Source organism: Poecilia formosa, unplaced genomic scaffold, assembly GCF_000485575.1.
Source record: "Poecilia formosa unplaced genomic scaffold, Poecilia_formosa-5.1.2 Scaffold94, whole genome shotgun sequence".
NCBI lineage: Eukaryota > Metazoa > Chordata > Actinopteri > Cyprinodontiformes > Poeciliidae > Poecilia > Poecilia formosa.
The window spans coordinates 1,701,969-1,721,325 of NW_006800033.1; the positions used below are offsets into that span (position 1 = coordinate 1,701,969).

Sequence of the window (19,357 nt, forward strand, 5' to 3'; positions counted from 1 at the left end):
ATCTCCTAAGACTTGAATATTGAAATTTAAAGTAAAAATGTGAATTCGTCGTCCTCCTATGTTGTGACTCCAGGGGGCGTTCTTAGTACTGTTCCTTTGAGAGCAACAGACGTCTTTCAACGCCTACTTTTTCGGGTTTAGTAGCTACAACTTACAAGATTTAAGCCAACTCCTCTCGGTTACAACTTTGAAACAAATACTGGCGAAAACATTATTCGTTCCTCTGTCAAAATAATCTAACTTTATATCAGCTAAAGATTCAACAGAAGATCTCAGATTGACTGACTGAGTTGGAAATATATACTGGTGTGATACCTCTTATAAAATAGTCGATCTTTTCCGTGACGCAAAGTTTCCGCGAAACTCAATCTGGAAAGCTAATGTGAACACGAAAATGAGCAAAAAAGACAACGGTAAGGAAAAATAAACTACTTCAATTTGTTTTCGATTGTTTTTAATCCCAGACAACTTTTTATTCCGCGTGGAAGACGTTGGTGTTTCACAGAAACTTCGAAATAAAGTGTAGCTAGGTTAGCATAAAGCTAACGTTAGCTAACCCGAACAACAGCTTGTTGCGGGAGAATATCTGAAAGAGGCACTAATGATTATGAGTCATAAGATGTGATGAAATCGGGCAAACTCAAACATAGACGTGCATTAAGTCTATTACAATGGCATAATGTTAATATCTGCACAACCTTAATATTTTGTTCATTACAGGAGCGTCTATCATCCTCGCCTATCTAAATGAAAAGAACCGTCCCTACAGTGCTCAGGATGTCTTCTGTAATTTGCAGAAGCAGCATGGGTTGGGCAAAACTGTGAGATCAATTCTTCCTTCATCTTTTTGTATTTTTCTGATTTTGTGACAATTCTGGGTCATATTACCCTGTATCCAGTCATCTGTAGTCAATCCCTTTAAATGTCAGTTTATGTATTTGAATTACTGATTTTTTTTTCTTTTTTTACAAAAACCACAAATGAGTGTAAGTATTTTAGTATAAAATACTTAATTGTTCTCACCTTAGTTGTGAGATTAAAAATATGGTTTTAGGGAAAGGTAATGAAGCATTTTTGGCCACAAAGATGTTCAGTTGTAAATCTAAGGAGAGCACAAGGGAGAAATCTTTAAAGATGTATTGTTCGCAACCTGATGATAGATTGATTAACTTGTTCCACCAGGCAGTGGTCAAAGCCATGGAACTGCTGGCTCAAGAAGGCAAGATAAAGGAGAAAATGTATGGCAAGCAAAAGATTTACTTTGCCGATCAGGTTAGTCTGTTAATCTAGAATGTTTAATTGCTGTAAGGCAGGGAGTTGCCGTCTGAACTATTTGTAATCTCACCCACAGTCTCAGTTCAGAGATGTGAATGATGCAGACCTGAAGGCCATGGATAAACAGATTTCAGAGCTCAGTGCAGAGGTGCAGACCCTAACACAGAGCTGCAGGCAGCTAGATACAGGTAGACCTCTATGCTGATTCAGATTAAAAAAAGAAAAGAAAAAAAAACACTTCTACTGCCAACACCATAATTATGCTGTTTAGTCCAGTGCAGGAATTACAGCTGAAATGAATTTCTTTGTGCTGTGCCAGAATTGAAAGAGCTAAACAGCTCCCTCACAACAGAGGAAATGATGGCAGAAATCCAGGAGCTGAAAGCCGAATGTTCTGGTTACAGAGAACGTCTGGAGAAGATAAAGTCGGCTACAAATCACGTAACACCAGAAGAAAAAGAGAAGGTGTTAACCGCTTTAAAACCTCAATTAATCTCTTACTTTGGCTGTTCTGCATTTCTTGTACAGTGTGGTGTGTTTGTTGTAATTTGCAGGTCTATAAAGAGCGTGATGTTTATGTAAAAGAGTGGAAAAAGAGGAAGAGATTGGTAGTGTATTTTTGTCAACAAATCAGTTTAAATTTGCACGCCATGTGGTGAAGGAGAATTGCTTCGGAAGTGCTAAAATAGTTTGTTTTTTCTCAGGCTTCGGACATGATGAATTCCATCCTGGAGGGATACCCAAAGAGCAAAAAAGAGTTCCTGGTAAGATGAGAAGGAAGTCATTATATCCATTTTCCTCAAATGTTAATTAACTGGCAATGCTTTTATTTTTCCACAGGAAGAGGTGGGAGTGGAGACGGACGAGGACTGTCAGGTGGTGCTTCCTACCACCTGAAGAAAACCGCTGCACAGCTACCGCATCAGATCAAGCCTGGGTAGACCGAAGCTAAGGAAACTGATCACAGTGATCTAATTCCAAGAGGAAACTTTATTTATAACACGTTCTTTGAATAAATACGAGTTCAGCAGATTCTGAAATGGAAAACATAGCTGAAAGCACTTATGTACATCAGTGTTAGCAAAACAAAATCACAAATGTTGAGGCGTTATAGAGGGATGCTCATCACCTCAGAGGCAACAGCGGTTTGTTTTCCAATTTTATAACCACAAAAACATACCTGAGTTCACAGTAATGTCAACAAATTAATGTTAAGGTTGAGTTGTGAACAGTTTGTTTACCAACTGAATTAGTTATTTTTGTTTAAGATGGCGATGTATCAAACTAATGCTTGACCACATCACATTTTTAAGAGTACAAGTATATAAGTTTATTGTAATTAAAGTGTTTAATGTTGACTGAGTTTCTTTTCTCCTGCCACCTCGCACTATTTTTCTTCTGAAAATGAAAATAAAATCAACACATCAACAACGTCCACTGCATGTTTAGACACACACACACGTCGTCATATACAAGCCTTATAAAACCTCCAATTCAGTGTTTACAAAAATAAGATCAGACTTTGAATGGATCGACTTCTATATGATCTTATTTAGTAGCGTAAGCTCAATGAGAGCATTGAGATCATTGCAAGTGGATTTATGGCACTTGCATTAGACTTCAGTGGTATCTAAAAGTTACTAGTGATTTGCCTTTGAAATTAAGTTCCTGAAAGTAACACAAAAAAATTGTTTAAATTCAATGATTGAAATTTATCTAAGTAATTTTTTTTCATCGAGTACAGAAGTGTTTTGACAGATGAATAATTTTAAGGGTATAATATTTATGACAGCAGTGATAAATGAAAAAAACAAAAAACTGTAGTGGTAATCAACATACTGATTATAAAAGCTCACACAGCAGATCTATACATTTACCATAAAAGCATTACAACTTATTCTAGTGATGTTTCATAAGTTAAAAAAAGGCTTATCAAAGTCAACACTTGGTGTTTATCATCCTGTAAAACAAATTCGTTCACTGAGCTGTGGCACAGCGGGTTAACATTTACATGTGTTTTTCTGCTTTGCCCCCCCCCCCCCCCCATTATAAAGCTACGCTTATTTAAACACGGAGCTCTGTCACAGTAAAGGGTTAATTCAAAGCAAACATCAGTGATAGAAATTCTGAGGCACCATATGGCATGCTCCTGAAAACAGAGAAGAGCTTGAAATGCTCACAACAATCCAACAAATTTCAGGAGTGACTCGTTTGTGCGCAGCAGCACGAAAAGCTCTCGTTCAGAATCCAGCTACATGGTCACCAACTGACGAGACAGAAGAAAAGCCGTGACCGTTCTGCTTTCTTACTCTATTAATTAAGATGCGGCAGAAACATCATCACTTCATTCACGTCAAATAAACGATTTCTCCTCACGGTGTCTCAGGTAAGCCCGAGTACATTTGCTCTGAACTGAATAACTGACTTGATATGAGCATCTATTTGTAGGCACACATGTTTATATATATATATATATGGTTACCATTTAGATTATGAAACTAGGCAAACTTGGGAGGAGGACCTGATAAGACACTACTTCCTGTGCTGTTTTGCAGGAAGCTTTTCATGCATACGTTCCGTTTTCTGTGCTTTGTTGAAATTATAACTAGATGTTCTCTGCACGCCACGTTTCGCTTAAAAATGTGTTTTCTCTGCGTTCCTTAGAAGTTTGAGATGGAGCAAAAAATATGCTGTAGAGATGTAAATTCCCAACAGTAAAGAGGTCACAAGGCATCCCTACTTAACTGCTCAAGCCAAGGCAACCTTTCATCTCTCCCCATAGCGTTTGACGAGGTAATCTAATAACGATCCAGGAATCTCTGATGAGCTGAAGTCAGTGTGAGGACTGTGGCAGATTGAAGTTTTAATTCCATCCTGGGAGGCAAGAGCAAGTTAAAAGTCAATTTCTGGAAGTTAGCCAGAGGTTTCTCAACTAATAAAGCTGGCCATTGAGCTGCCGGAGCACTCCGACAACAAACTCCCGCAGCGTCTGAAAAAGGAGAGAAAAAGCACACAAACATGGTCACTCCGTCTGCAGATTGACGTTTTTGCTTTGTGCAGCATCCGTCCATAAGAGTCCTTGCCTGTGGCTTGCAGTGTTCCTCGATCCAGCTGAAAACACAGGCAGACAGTTCTTGGAAGCTGCTCATTGAAACAGAATTACTGAAAGACACGAAGAGCGAGTCCATGATGTTCTGGAAGATGTTGAACTTGACCTGGTCAGAGACCTGGTCCTCTCCCTGCTGTGGGTTGTTCTGGTGGGCCTTCACTATGTGCTCATAGTTCCTGGAAGGACACAAACATCTTATTTCCAATTTAGTAAACAGCTGCAGCTTCTGTGTGGGGATAACATAAAGATTTTCTCTTTTTTTTTAAATCCTATTAGGATTTAAACTTTTCAATGAGGAGATTAATTGCAATCGAAGCTAAATAGATGTCCCCTCTTTCCTCATGATCAATATTTATTTTTAAATCCAAACTCATGTGGCAGTAAGGACTTTATGTCTTCTTTTTTTCTAGATGAAGGAAGATTTTATTTTTGCAAAAAATAAAAAAGATATAAACCACTTCCTAACGTTTTCATGATCTTCAAGGCCATCACTTCTTTCCTTAGGACAGAAACTTCCTCCTCTTGCTTCTTCTTTTCTTTATGAAGAAAGTGGATGTAGTCGATTGCTGAAACAATAAAACAAACATGCATTCGTCACAGATCTTGGCACAGCTCTGGGACGTCAATTATGAGTTGTTGGCAATGCTGCTTCTCCCTTTTTATTTCTCATAAATGAACTCAGCAAGATTTCTATATGACTTCTTTTGTTTGATGCTCTTTTTTAACTATAGAATTCAATTAAAAAGCAATAATTTTAAAACTCAGTATAGAAAAAGGTGTGCAACTAAGAAAAAAAAAATGGTTTTCCCATCAGTTAAACTTTTAACATACCACTTTTGAATGGTACTTAAAACAGAGCATCATCGTCAAAAAGGTAATTTATTTCAGGAATGCAGTTCAAGAAGTTAAAATAACAATATCCAAAAGTATTTATTATGGAGGATAAAATCTACAATAAAAACTCAGTCATTTTGGTTGTAAAGGTATTCCTGCATACAATCAGAGCTTAACAACCAACAACAATGCAAGTACTATTATTGACCCCTGAAATATTATTGTAAAAAAAATTACAAAAGGCTGAACAAAGCACCAGTTTTTGTTTTATTTCTTTAGCAATAACATGGTAGGTTTAGGGGTGAAACTACATTTAGCACAAACAGAAATTGTTTTCTGAATACTTCAAGACACATTGGCTCACAATTCATAAAGTATTTGTTGGCTGCAGCTTACTTTTCTGAAGGATAGTAGCCTTGCTGATCTTTTGTGCTCCGACAGCAAACTCAGACTGCTGTTGGCAGGTTGGAACAATTCCCTGCAGGTCATCATAGCCTTTCTGGTGTTAGAATGAGGGAATAAAATTAGAAACTTCTATAATATGTGGAATAATTGATAACAGCAGAAAAAAAAAAGGATCCTGATGTGAAGTCACCTTGATTGCATCTCTGCGCTTCTGCTCAGCTTGTGTGTGTGCTTGTCTCCTTCGGTCTTTGTAAGAGTCTTTGTACGACGTCTCATGCCTGTAGTCGCTGTCTTCATCATCTGTTAGGGAACAAATTCATTTTTATTATGGAAACATGTCTGTAGTATAGATAGCTCTGATAGCTAAGGTCAGGGATTTTTTTTTTTCTTGGCATATTTATTAATGAAGGATTGAGGTTTTTGTTCAGATTTTGCATATTTATATTTTAATTTTTGGATTATTGACAAAAATAAATAGTGGATATAATAAGCTAAACCTTCAATATTCGTAGTCCGAGTTTGCTATAATAAACTTCGACTTTGTGTTTATTTTGAAACCTATGGCAAGAATAAACTAACTCTGTAGTTGTCAAGTTTTATTATCTGCAAATAACACAAATAATGATCAACACAATGCTAAAATTGGCTTCCTAGTTCCAGACTATTTAAGGCAGCGCTATTGTGGAATCTGAACTGACTTCAGATCTGCTCTGTTTCAAGAGTTGTCAGATGCCAATCAAACCAAGCAATATACTAAATTATTGACTGATTTATGAAAGAGCATTTCATTTCATTCAGTAAATGAAAAACCAAAATTCTGATGGGTAAAATTTTAAAAGCAAGACCTCATTTGGTATATCAAAGTTAAGCATGCCTCTTTTATATAAATTCATGTACACCCACTGTGTGTATTGAGCATTACTAGATGTTAGTCTAAAAAAAACATTCAAATTATGCAAGTCTGGAAAATCAGACTTTATATTTTTACCACAGGTATCCAGACCTGAAATTAATTCTATGCATTTTCTGATTTTTCCAAGACTGGGCAGGAACCCAGACTACTTGATATACTGTGCGACTCTAAACATATTACACATGGACCGTAAATAGCTGTAAGAAAAAATGTTATCTGTTAAAAAGTCAATACCTGTATTTGGAACTGAAGAGGCACTTGTAGAGCCGATACTGTTTGCCCTGGACACAATACTACCTTTCCTGGCAGTATCAGTGAAGAAACCTGAGTAACAAAAAACAATAGTTATGAGAAAATTAAAAGCAAGAGAGACAAGAGATCACAGAGAAAAGATGAGTTAAGTCCTGTAAGAAGTACTCACTGGTGTCAAAGCCATTGTCGCTGAAAGCCCCGTCTGTCTGCCCGGCCATCACCAAGTAGCAAAGAAGAAATAAAATGTAGAGTGTGAGGTTGAAATGACAAGAGGAAAATATGTGCTGTCCTAAATACGTTGACAAAAGAGCAACAACAAGCCAGTCTAAACCCCCCTACTGAGCAACGGCCTGATTTGTCCATTGCAAGTACAACAGAAGATAAACGATGTGTCAAATAGGTTTTACTGCTGGATGTAGGGCAACGCAACACAATGGGTTTTTATTGCCTGGTTGTGTTAGCTCAGATTTTCCACTGCGTATGGTGGAAAAAAAAAAAAAAAACCCTGAGAAACACTGTCTACTGTTAAGAGTTCCCTTAAAAATGAATGTTGTTTGACAAAATAGGTTTAAAACTCAATTCAAGGCACAAATTTCTCAAATTTCATTAATATAAGGTCTATAAACAACATTCTTTCATCAGCAATGCTCAGTTAAATATAAATGAAATAGAAATATTAGATTATAAGAAAGGATACAATAATGTTCACAAAGAAACGACTTAGTGTGAGACGGATACTCAAAGGTATCAAGCATGACGAAGTGGCCATTTAATAAGTCGGGCTCTTAAAAAGCCTTTCAACTTCACTTAAAATCGATATTTTGAATATAGTTTAACGCATTAATTGTTTTCTTCTTTATGGAAGGCAAGCCAATTCACAAGACAAAGAATATTAGTTAAGAAACACGAGTTTCTCTTTTTAGACGGTTTTGTTTACTTTGCTAACATGTTAGCCATCTGTTCCAATGTTACTGAACGTGATGAAGCTAACGCTACATTAGCAGCACCGTTCAAACTTCAGCATTTCCAGTTTATTAAACATTACAGATGTCACAGTAAAAAACAATGAGCGGGAAGCTCGAAAGTGGTCTTTAACAGAGACTTACTTTCCAGTGGTCCTCTGGAGACGTAGTCGGATCCGTCATTTTGGAATGCTAAATAAACTAATAGCGTGGCTGCCTTCAGGTGCTGCTCAGAAAATGAAAGTAAAAGTGCCTAAATATTTCAAAAATTAAACGTTAATCAGTAGATTGAAGTCACATTTCAAAAATGTGAACATTGATGTCAACCTGTTGCAGATGCAACCCTACTTTACTCAAGCTATGAGTTCTTCCGTTCATTTGTAGAAGACATAAGTATAGTAGGTATGATTTATCTGGATGGAACAGCCAGGTGGGAAAAAAAAAGACTTGAATGCAACGACAGGTAAAACAAGTTACTTCATAAATATTTATTCTACTATTCATTATATCATACTTTAAATATTGTCTTTTAAACACTAGCGCAAAATATTTGACGTTGAGGTTGATAATGATAAATTCCTATCACAAAGTGGACTCTAAAGGTAACACCACTACATGCCTTTGCTGACTGTTGCCACATAGAGGCACTGTTTCATTACACTTGCAACATTTACCTTCCTTTGTCTGACGTAAATACAGTATATTAAATTACCCAGCAAATATATAGTAAAACACAGCTTCGTCATTTTGGAAGGATGAATAAGTACCAAGACTGCTTTCAAGTGCGCCTCTGGAAGTAGCAAAAAAAAAAAAAATTTAAAAAAAAAATCCAGATCTAAAGGCTGTTCAAGAAAGCTTAGCCGTCTCAAATAAATAAACAGTGAGGGCTGATGCAAATATTGCAATAAGTTGGTTTGACTCGACGTCAGCTTTTATGCTTTCAGTTCATGTGCAGCACACACAATAAGACACTTAAAAGTGGTAGCAGGTAGTTGAAGTCAATTTTAAATAGCATTAATTAATTAATCTATTTACTCAATAGGAATACATAAACATCAAACAGATTGACATTGACGAACATACAATGACCCTAAATGCGCCACAGTTAATGCAACAATTGATTTTACCACGCGGAGGCGCTTTTTTATCATTCTTTCCAAAGTCATCTTTATTTACCTGGCTAGCAATCGTCTAAGGAAGGACTCTGGTAATTTAATCATATATAAACATAAGTTTGGGGAAATAAACGGCTCCAGTGCAAATATTTTCACCACTAACTGGGGGCAGTTTCCCACTGTGTTAAAGTTTTCAAGTGCAACTGCTAATGTAGTAACTTCATTAAACTAACTTCATATCTTATCTTCGAGCCACCACCACACTGTACTTTTCTTTTTCTAATCATCCACCTATTTCATGCATGTTACTAACGGTTGCCACATTTATCTTCCACCCTGTCCTCTAGACCAGGTTCTGTTGCTGTCACACAGGAAGTTGCTCTTCTGCTTTTGTGCTTCTGTGGTTTCTGACTTAGTTACAGAGTGTATCACACTCCCTCTCCTTCCTCTCACACACAGGCCTCTGAGTTTTACTTTGCAGAGACGTTTTCAACCAGTGCAGATAGTTGGTGAGACACAATCCAGGTTTTATTTCTCAGTTCTGTCAGGACCTGACTGGGTTTTTTTTATCTTGTATCTAGAGATGTTAATCAGAGAGCAAACATGAGGACAACCCAACTTTTTTCTTCACTTCTTGTGTCATCTGGACAAGCAAGATTTTAGTGAGCCAGAAACTTAATGTTGATCACCTTGAAGGCCCAGGACTCTCTTTCTTGTCATTTGGAGTGATCACCTTTCGCTACTCTGCTGTGGAACAGTCTGGTTTTTCAGGTGAATTGGTTTGTGTACAGCTTTCCTCCTGGATTACTTGTGGAGATTAGTGATGGGGAATGCGGCCGCAGGGGGCTTGGAGCTAGAGGCGGCCGAGGGCAGAGAGGCCAGGAACTCAGTTTCGGCGATGAGCGACCCCACACTGCCTTTACAGAAGAAGCAATCTTCTTCACCAAAACTTCCAATGCCCCCAGAAGAGGAGCTGGAGGAGCGCTTCAATGTGGTGCTGGTGAGTAGCTGAGGAAAACACCCTTACACATAAAAACAAACCAGATTATAGAGATCTGCACAGATTCAAGGAATTATGTAAGTTTTGGTAGCAGACCAGCTGATCGGGAAACAGATCTAGGAAACTATATAAAACAAATCAACTGAGACTTAAAGTAGGTGAAGATAACATTTATTTAGTCATGTTTACCAATATTTCCATTACTTTTTCCACTGTTTATCTCAGTTTCTTCTGCAAATTTTATAACTACTTATCAGGATTTTTGAAAGTGATCGATAATCTGTCATTTTGCTCAAATGTCCACAAATAATTCAAGGCATTTCTGAAGTGCCTGACTACAAGGCGGGTGATTAGTGCCTGCATGGGTAGCTGGCCTCAAGGGGAAGTTGAGCAACACATTTTATATGAAAGCACACAGGACCGGAAAGCAAGAGTTTCACCATTCTTTCAACAGTCCCAAAAGACCGGGGACAAAAATCCCCAATCTTCACCAGTAATACATACAGTATTTGTTTAAATCACAGAGCCGCCAGCAGAAATTCAAATTCTTATAATATAAGAAGAAACCTGTTGAGTTGGAAAAGAAGATCTGTGAAGTTAAAGATTTCACTTGGTATTAGTTATGTTGGTGTTAGCAAAGTAACACACTAATGAAACCCAAAGAACCAGAGGTTGTAAACTGAGACGTGATTATGACGAGCTGAACTCAGAAACATTGGTGTCAGAATGAAGATTATTTATTCCTGCAGTTTGCAGTGTGAGGATGCCTTCCCATGTAAACATTACAACAGGAAGAAGTGGTTTGCTTTATTCTTTATCGTTTTCTAGATTCGCTTAAAAATAGTAACGAGTAAACAACACTCCAGATGAAAAAATGAAAAGTAAATGGATTGGTATTAATCTTTCTATGCAACATATTATAGACTAGTTGTGAAAAAAAGTTTCTTATTCCATATTATATTTAGTTAAGATGTTAGATTAAGTCCTCAAAATTCTACTCCCAACATCCAAATCTGCAATGGCGACACAACATTTGACACATTGCATCAGAAAAAAGAAACCCTAACAATATCCTGTTGTGTGAATGCAATTCTATATCAGACATGAAAGGGGAAATATCAAATTGCCAAACAGCATTACTAAATTACTATAACGAATAGTCTCCCAGGTTTCCAGATTACTAAAAGTCATGCAATGCATCTATTTTATAAAACAGACTCAACAAGAGATGTCTACATTTGATGTCTACATTTAAAGCATTCACATCGTTTCGCTTCATGTATAGAGGATTTTGATCCTTGCAGCAAGAAGGTTCTGGTTTCAAATTGATGCCAAAGGTCTTCTTGCATGGAGTTCGCATGTTCTCCATAAGCATGTGTGTGTTCTGGCTCGGAACCCCGGCATCCACAGTCGAAAAACTATTAACCAATTAATTCTTGGTTAATTGGTTACTAAGCTGCTCAAAGGAGAGAGCTTCCATTGCAAGTGGTAAATGTAACTGGCAACCTGTCCGCATGCGTCCCAACTCAATGATCGCTGGAGGCAGGCACTAGTCTGGAGAATAGATAGGTGGATGGACTTGGATCGCCTTCACATCTTAACATATCTGTTTATTTACATTTTACACAGACATATGTCATAGATTAACTGAATATATAGTATTGTTTACCCCAGGAGCTGCTGCTCATGGTTTGTGCATGAGAAAATACAGAGTATGCACCATCACAACTGTAATAAGTTGTTTCATGATTATAATTGTAGAGATTATGAGTGTGTGGGTCTCACACATTTTCCTCAGGCTGGATGGGCTGAGAAAACAGTATCTGTCCTCTTACAGATTTCTTCTGCTTACTTGTCATATTTAAATGTTTCATATCATCAGACAAACGTCAGTGTTCCACAAATACACCTTGTGCAAATAGAGAACAATTTTTAAATGGCTATGCATTAAGAAGAAAGAAAGCCTGTCCAAACCAATCTGGTGCTGTGTATGTGCCTCGTGAAACCAAGAATTAACTGTAAATAAGCAAATTTTTTGAAAGCTGAGTTCAGTTTCACTAGTCACACCCAGGCTTGATTGCTGTCTAGCCTGTAGAATCACTTAAACAGAGCCTGTCTGATGACACGAGGTAGTGTAAAAGTTCAAAAAACAGAAAGGAAAATGCTCCAACGCCATTTCTAAGAGTTTGGTCTCTGGTGAATCACAGTGAGTGCCATTATTTACAAAAGCAGCAAACATTGGAACAGTGGTGAACCTTCATGGAACAAGTTGGCCCTCTAAAATGACTCTGAGTGAATTAACAACTCATACATGAGATTATAAAAGTCCAGAACAACATCTAAAGTACTGCAGGCCTTAGCTAAGTTCATGATTCAACAGTAAGAAAGAAACTGGGCAAAAAAAAGGCTTTATAGAAGAGTTTCAAGACAAAATTGCAAATGAACACAAAAAAACATCTCACATTTGCCAAAAACAGATTCTCAATTATCTGAAATTATTTTAATAATCTGAGGACTTTAGAGACAAAAGTCAAACTTTCTGGAGAGTGGACTTCTTGTTACATTCTTGTTACAGCTGGTGTAAAACTAACAGCATTTTTCAAAAAGAAAAAAAAAACAACAACAATATGCTGACAGGGAAACATGCTGATTGCAGCGTGATGATCTGGGACTGCTTTGCTTTCAAGATCCAGAGAATCCTGAAGGAGAATGTCCAGCCAGGACAATGATCCAAAGCACACCATGAAATCCACCTTTCCATGATTAAAAAAGAAACTTGTAGAGTGGCCTAGTCAAATTTTGGACTTATACCTGCTTCAGATGCAGTGGCTGTTGATAACCTGCCTGACTTAAAACAATTCTGTTATAGATAATTTTTGCTTTCCTTAATAAATGAGAGGTGCTCTTCAAAACTTTATTTTGATAAATATAAACTTATCTGTGTGATAAACTTTGTCGTCTCACATAGTGAACCAACATGACCTGTGCTGCTTCGTGCCTGTTGCGCCCTCCCAGCACTCATATGAATGTATGACCTCACTTCCTCTTTTAGCAGAACACTTCCATTGTAAGCCTAAGATTTAATCTCTAAACAAGAAAGACATTTTTGCGCCAAGTGGGCATTTTCTTTCTTTATTAATACCAGTTTTTTCCAAACATTGACAATGTAAGTCAATGTGCGTGAGTTACATTGTCATCTGCCCTTTTTTCTTACCACAAAACCCACGAAGGGGCTCCACCCTTGCCCCGCCAAGGATGAAGCGCAGTTCTTCTGCACCAAGGCAACGGGCCATTTCCGTTTTGAACCTCTTCTTTTTATTTTTTTTTCAAATGTGAAAAAGAAACACCAAGTTGGTGCTTGGGTGTGCATGGGGTAACTCAAAACCACACCCAGTGCTGAGTTAACTTATTTGTCTTGACAGTAAAAGCGTGCTTTAGGGGTTTTAGGTTAGATCAAAGTGCATAATCTGACTTGAAGTATTTTAAATTAAGTTAGTAATAAATACAAGATTTGTACAGGAATATATTAATTTAATTAGTACTTTGATGCTGAATTATTCACATTTATTTTTGTTTATTTTTATTTTATTTCTTCATCTTTTAAAGAGAACAACCAGTTTTTATATGAGACTTCAGTCATTGTATGAACTCCGTTGTGCTTTTTCTTAACACTAAGAACTAAACTTATGATCTAACTACAACAGCCTACATTAAAAACCTGTGGAGGTGGGGTTTTTCAGCCATAATCCATATGATGTACAGTCACTACTTTCTACAGTTCTGAACCATGATAATCTAAAAGATTATGGAAAACAGAAGTAGAAAAACAAGATGTAAAAGTTTAGTTCATCTTTTATTTTCTCCAGGCAGTCGATAACACACAGCAGTTTATTATCTTAGGGCTAACTTTGACTTGGGAAAAACCAAGACAAAAATACAGTCAGATGTTGTTGGAAATATGGGCAGAAGCCAGGCTCTGCTGGCTTGTATCAATATCACCAGCTACACTTGTGTGCTCTCCTGGGATGCAGAAAGCTGCCCTGAAATATTGCAACATAAACCAAACTATGGTCAACTTTTCCAGGGTCATTTGTCCATCTTATTACAGGACAATGCAACACCTAAGTCTCACCAGACTTTCCAAAAATATGGGAAGAAAAGAGAAAGAGGGCAAAGGGAGTACATTTTTAATGTTGTTGATCTGACCTCAAGCTGATTCGCTGTGACTTATTGCCAATAAGCGGTAAGGAAGGTGTAACAAAACAAAACGTCATGAGAGGTGCACAAACAGAAAAAGGCAACCTAACAGTGATGACCCAAAAACATCTGTGTAAATATTTTTTTTACGTATTTCAAGATGTATAACATGGAGAAATTGGAAGTTTTATTCCTGGATCTCCTATAGTTAAAGTATATTTTAAGCATTGTGACAAAGCAGCATTATAAAGATCTAAAACCTTCATTTTGGGATTTTTTTTTTGTTTTTTTTGCTGTTTTGTTTTATCAAGCTAGTCAGTGAAAAAGACTTCTGAGGTAAATATCTGTTTATCACAAATATATTTTGGGAGATCAAGTAGCTCTTGACAACAACCCACAACTCATGCAAACAGTGAGTCATCTTTTCTCTGAACAGGTACATCCTCCTACTTCTTACTGTCATCTGATATACATCTGTTTAGACCGACATACAATTGAAGAAGCAGAAAAGAATGAAAGAATGTATAAAGGATGTTGTTGTGCCATGACAAAATATTTTCCTCCCTTAAGGATTGACTCTGTTTTTGCTTATTTCTCACCCTTTAATGTTTTAGATCAGCAGACAAATTTTAATATCAGGCAAACCAAGTAAATACAGAAAGTAGTTTCTCAATTTAATTTCAAATTATTAAAAAAAAAGCTACCCAAAACAACTTATGTTAAATATGATTGATCCCCTCTTAAACACATGAATTAACTCCAATTAAAAAAAAATGTTTCTGCTTCTTTAACAGCAACCAGAGAATCCAGAAATCACTTGAATAAAACCTGTCTGGCATGAAGTAGACTGAAAGACTTGAAAAAGCAACACATAATATCCCCAATCTAAAAAAAATTCAAGAACAAATGAGAAACTAAGTCATTGAAAAGGGTTACGAAGCCTTTTGTAGTCCTTTGGGATTTCAGTGAACTACAGTGAGACCCACTGTCCACAAATAGAGAAAATAAAAAAAATGTGTGAAGCTTCAGGAGTGGCCAGCCTGCCAAAATTACTTTTGCATTGACGACTCATTCAGAGTATCACAAAGGAACCCAGAACAAACATTTAAAGCACTGCAAGCCTTTTTTGCCTCAAGTTAAGGCCAGTGTTCATGATTCAACAACAACAAAAAAAAAAAACAGAGTGGGCAAAAATGGTATCTAAGGAGGAGTTTCAGTTGAAAATCTCTGCTGACCAAAACCAACAGAATGACCCATCTCACATTTGCTTAAAAAAAGTATCTCGACGATCGCCAAGATATTATGGAAAGTATTCTGTAAACATACATTAAAAACGTTTTACATTTTGGAAGATGTACATCCTATAATATCTGTAAAACTTGCAAAGAGTTTGACAAAATAGTACTGATAGTCAAACATGGTAGTTTGATAGTCCGAGTCTGCTTTGCTTCTTTAGGTCCTGCACCTGAGAGAATGTCAACAAATCCAGGTGTTTAACCACACTAAGAGGTTCAAATAAAACAAAATTAAGTATCTGGAGTGGTCTAGTCAAAGCTTAGGGTTATATATATCCATTTGATATTCTGTGGCAAGACTCCAAACAGGCCATTCAAACATTACAGTTTGGTTGAATTCAAACCATCCTGCAAAGAAAAGTGGGCCAAAGTCCCTCCACAGAAATGTAAAGACTCACTGTCAGTTATTTAAAACATCTGGTATCAGTTGTTTCCTGCCAGGGTAGCAAAATTAGTTGTTAGGTTTAGGGGGAACTATTTCTTTTTTCGCATTTAGTCAAATTAGTAGCTATTAGTAGATAGCTGTTCCCTCTCTAATTAAATGAATTCTTACTCAGGCAATCTTTGTCTGATTTTAAAATTTCCTGATGATTTGAAACTATTAGTTGTAACAAAAGAGCAAAAGCAAAAGAGCTCAGAAAGGGATCAAATATATATTTCTCTATCGTAATTTAATAATAATAATAATTTTCTCTTTCTCTTTCCTTCAGAGCTACATGAATTTGCCTCCCGACAAACTTAAGCTGTTGAGTCAATACGACAACGACAAGAAATGGGAATTAGTCTGCGATCAGGTGAGCGTTTTTGCTGGTGTTTCATCACTTCAAACCACAAAAGACGTCATGACTCTGAACGGGATTGTTGCACCAGTGCCTTCACCAGGACAGAGTTGACTGAAAGTACATAAACATTTAGTGAAAAAAAAAAAAAAAAAAAATTGGTGTGGTGGTGTGCAGTGTGAAAACCCTGCAGCTCAGTTTCTGTGGTGGCAACTTATAAAGGTGTCACCATGGTAACCAAGGGTGGTTAGTGTTGATTTTTTTTTTTTTTAGATTTAGTGGTGCAAGTAGGAATAGCTTCAAATGGTGCACAAATATGNTCCAAAAGTATTTATTATGGAGGATAAAATCTACAATAAAAACTCAGTCATTTTGGTTGTAAAGGTATTCCTGCATACAATCAGAGCTTAACAACCAACAACAATGCAAGTACTATTATTGACCCCTGAAATATTATTGTAAAAAAAATTACAAAAGGCTGAACAAAGCACCAGTTTTTGTTTTATTTCTTTAGCAATAACATGGTAGGTTTAGGGGTGAAACTACATTTAGCACAAACAGAAATTGTTTTCTGAATACATCAAGACACATTGGCTCACAATTCATAAAGTATTTGTTGGCTGCAGCTTACTTTTCTGAAGGATAGTAGCCTTGCTGATCTTTTGTGCTCCGACAGCAAACTCAGACTGCTGTTGGCAGGTTGGAACAATTCCCTGCAGGTCATCATAGCCTTTCTGGTGTTAGAATGAGGGAATAAAATTAGAAACTTCTATAATATGTGGAATAATTGATAACAGCAGAAAAAAAAAAGGATCCTGATGTGAAGTCACCTTGATTGCATCTCTGCGCTTCTGCTCAGCTTGTGTGTGTGCTTGTCTCCTTCGGTCTTTGTAAGAGTCTTTGTACGACGTCTCATGCCTGTAGTCGCTGTCTTCATCATCTGTTAGGGAACAAATTCATTTTTATTATGGAAACATGTCTGTAGTATAGATAGCTCTGATAGCTAAGGTCAGGGATTTTTTTTTTTCTTGGCATATTTATTAATGAAGGATTGAGGTTTTTGTTCAGATTTTGCATATTTATATTTTAATTTTTGGATTATTGACAAAAATAAATAGTGGATATAATAAGCTAAACCTTCAATATTCGTAGTCCGAGTTTGCTATAATAAACTTCGACTTTGTGTTTATTTTGAAACCTATGGCAAGAATAAACTAACTCTGTAGTTGTCAAGTTTTATTATCTGCAAATAACACAAATAATGATCAACACAATGCTAAAATTGGCTTCCTAGTTCCAGACTATTTAAGGCAGCGCTATTGTGGAATCTGAACTGACTTCAGATCTGCTCTGTTTCAAGAGTTGTCAGATGCCAATCAAACCAAGCAATATACTAAATTATTGACTGATTTATGAAAGAGCATTTCATTTCATTCAGTAAATGAAAAACCAAAATTCTGATGGGTAAAATTTTAAAAGCAAGACCTCATTTGGTATATCAAAGTTAAGCATGCCCCTTTTATATAAATTCATGTACACCCACTGTGTGTATTGAGCATTACTAGATGTTAGTCTAAAAAAAACATTCAAATTATGCAAGTCTGGAAAATCAGACTTTATATTTTTACCACAGGTATCCAGACCTGAAATTAATTCTATGCATTTTCTGATTTTTCCAAGACTGGGCAGGAACCCAGACTATTTGATGTACTGTGCAACTCTAAACATATCACACATGGACCGTAAATAGCTGTAAGAAAAAATGTTATCTGTTAAAAAGTCAATACCTGTATTTGGAACTGAAGAGGCACTTGTAGAGCCGATACTGTTTGCCCTGGACACAATGCTACCTTTCCTGGCAGTATCAGTGAAGAAACCTGAGTAACAAAAAACAATAGTTATGAGAAAATTAAAAGCAAGAGAGACAAGAGATCACAGAGAAAAGATGAGTTAAGTCCTGTAAGAAGTACTCACTGGTGTCAAAGCCATTGTCGCTGAAAGCCCCGTCTGTCTGCCCGGCCATCACCAAGTAGCAAAGAAGAAATAAAATGTAGAGTGTGAGGTTGAAATGACAAGAGGAAAATATGTGCTGTCCTAAATACGTTGACAAAAGAGCAACAACAAGCCAGTCTAAACCCCCCTACTGAGCAACGGCCTGATTTGTCCATTGCAAGTACAACAGAAGATAAACGATGTGTCAAATAGGTTTTACTGCTGGATGTAGGGCAACGCAACACAATGGGTTTTTATTGCCTGGTTGTGTTAGCTCAGATTTTCCACTGCGTATGGTGGAAAAAAAAAAAAAAAACCCTGAGAAACACTGTCTACTGTTAAGAGTTCCCTTAAAAATGAATGTTGTTTGACAAAATAGGTTTAAAACTCAATTCAAGGCACAAATTTCTCAAATTTCATTAATATAAGGTCTATAAACAACATTCTTTCATCAGCAATGCTCAGTTAAATATAAATGAAATAGAAATATTAGATTATAAGAAAGGATACAATAATGTTCACAAAGAAACGACTTAGTGTGAGACGGATACTCAAAGGTATCAAGCATGACGAAGTGGCCATTTAATAAGTCGGGCTCTTAAAAAGCCTTTCAACTTCACTTAAAATCGATATTTTGAATATAGTTTAACGCATTAATTGTTTTCTTCTTTATGGAAGGCAAGCCAATTCACAAGACAAAGAATATTAGTTAAGAAACACGAGTTTCTCTTTTTAGACGGTTTTGTTTACTTTGCTAACATGTTAGCCATCTGTTCCAATGTTACTGAACGTGATGAAGCTAACGCTACATTAGCAGCACCGTTCAAACTTCAGCATTTCCAGTTTATTAAACATTACAGATGTCACAGTAAAAAACAATGAGCGGGAAGCTCGAAAGTGGTCTTTAACAGAGACTTACTTTCCAGTGGTCCTCTGGAGACGTAGTCGGATCCGTCATTTTGGAATGCTAAATAAACTAATAGCGTGGCTGCCTTCAGGTGCTGCTCAGAAAATGAAAGTAAAAGTGCCTAAATATTTCAAAAATTAAACGTTAATCAGTAGATTGAAGTCACATTTCAAAAATGTGAACATTGATGTCAACCTGTTGCAGATGCAACCCTACTTTACTCAAGCTATGAGTTCTTCCGTTCATTTGTAGAAGACATAAGTATAGTAGGTATGATTTATCTGGATGGAACAGCCAGGTGGGAAAAAAAAAGACTTGAATG

The 19,357-nt window shown here is 36.7% G+C and overlaps 4 protein-coding genes across 5 annotated transcripts; 2 read left to right on the top strand and 2 right to left on the bottom strand.

The window, feature by feature from the left end:
- The first annotated feature begins 127 nt into the window (after positions 1-127).
- On the top strand, positions 128-2,633 carry psmc3ip (PSMC3 interacting protein). Its single transcript, XM_007558169.2, has 8 exons — positions 128-413; positions 721-821; positions 1,183-1,272; positions 1,352-1,463; positions 1,595-1,740; positions 1,830-1,883; positions 1,980-2,039; positions 2,116-2,633. The coding sequence occupies exons 1-8, from the start codon at positions 395-397 to the stop codon at positions 2,170-2,172; spliced, it is 639 nt and encodes a 212-aa protein (XP_007558231.1). The 5' UTR covers positions 128-394; the 3' UTR covers positions 2,173-2,633.
- A 336-nt stretch (positions 2,634-2,969) lies between these two features.
- On the bottom strand, positions 2,970-7,988 carry LOC103142227 (MAX dimerization protein MLX). Its single transcript, XM_007558170.2, has 8 exons — positions 7,895-7,988; positions 6,958-6,994; positions 6,771-6,860; positions 5,814-5,923; positions 5,615-5,717; positions 4,851-4,950; positions 4,359-4,560; positions 2,970-4,264 (listed from the first exon to the last, which is right to left on the bottom strand). The coding sequence occupies exons 1-8, from the start codon at positions 7,931-7,933 to the stop codon at positions 4,208-4,210; spliced, it is 738 nt and encodes a 245-aa protein (XP_007558232.1). The 5' UTR covers positions 7,934-7,988; the 3' UTR covers positions 2,970-4,207.
- A 1,003-nt stretch (positions 7,989-8,991) lies between these two features.
- LOC103142260 (formin-like protein 1) lies at positions 8,992-16,418 on the top strand. The gene is made up of 2 exons (XM_007558215.2): positions 8,992-9,865; positions 16,068-16,418. The coding sequence occupies exons 1-2, from the start codon at positions 9,689-9,691 to the stop codon at positions 16,248-16,250; spliced, it is 360 nt and encodes a 119-aa protein (XP_007558277.1). The 5' UTR covers positions 8,992-9,688; the 3' UTR covers positions 16,251-16,418.
- A 305-nt stretch (positions 16,419-16,723) lies between these two features.
- Positions 16,724-19,143, bottom strand: LOC103142228 (max-like protein X). 2 transcript variants are annotated; one of them, XM_007558171.2, is made up of 5 exons: positions 19,048-19,143; positions 18,111-18,147; positions 17,924-18,013; positions 16,967-17,076; positions 16,724-16,870 (listed from the first exon to the last, which is right to left on the bottom strand). In XM_007558171.2, the coding sequence occupies exons 1-5, from the start codon at positions 19,084-19,086 to the stop codon at positions 16,739-16,741; spliced, it is 408 nt and encodes a 135-aa protein (XP_007558233.1). In that variant the 5' UTR covers positions 19,087-19,143; the 3' UTR covers positions 16,724-16,738. The 2 variants fall into 2 exon arrangements, with proteins under 2 accessions (XP_007558233.1, XP_016529858.1); XM_016674372.1 differs by having other exon boundaries at positions 18,111-18,156; positions 19,048-19,102.
- Between the last annotated feature and the right edge of the window lie 214 nt (positions 19,144-19,357).

Coding starts and splice junctions, on each gene's coding strand:
- psmc3ip (XM_007558169.2), top strand. Junction 822..1,182: donor AGCATGGGTTGGGCAAAACT/GTGAGATCAATT, acceptor TTGTTCCACCAG/GCAGTGGTCAAAGCCATGGA. Junction 1,884..1,979: donor GGAAAAAGAGGAAGAGATTG/GTAGTGTATTTT, acceptor GTTTTTTCTCAG/GCTTCGGACATGATGAATTC.
- LOC103142227 (XM_007558170.2), bottom strand. CDS start 7,933: ATGACGGATCCGACTACGTCTCCAGAGGACCACTGGAAA. Junction 5,924..6,770: donor CTCTTCAGTTCCAAATACAG/GTATTGACTTTT, acceptor GTTCCCTAACAG/ATGATGAAGACAGCGACTAC. Junction 4,265..4,358: donor AGGAACACTGCAAGCCACAG/GCAAGGACTCTT, acceptor CTCCTTTTTCAG/ACGCTGCGGGAGTTTGTTGT.
- LOC103142260 (XM_007558215.2), top strand. CDS start 9,689: ATGGGGAATGCGGCCGCAGGGGGCTTGGAGCTAGAGGCGGCCGAGGGC. Junction 9,866..16,067: donor AGCGCTTCAATGTGGTGCTG/GTGAGTAGCTGA, acceptor TCTTTCCTTCAG/AGCTACATGAATTTGCCTCC.
- LOC103142228 (XM_016674372.1), bottom strand. CDS start 19,086: ATGACGGATCCGACTACGTCTCCAGAGGACCACTGGAAA. Junction 18,157..19,047: donor CTCCAGAGGACCACTGGAAA/GTAAGTCTCTGT, acceptor TACTTGGTGATG/GCCGGGCAGACAGACGGGGC. Junction 17,077..17,923: donor CTCTTCAGTTCCAAATACAG/GTATTGACTTTT, acceptor GTTCCCTAACAG/ATGATGAAGACAGCGACTAC.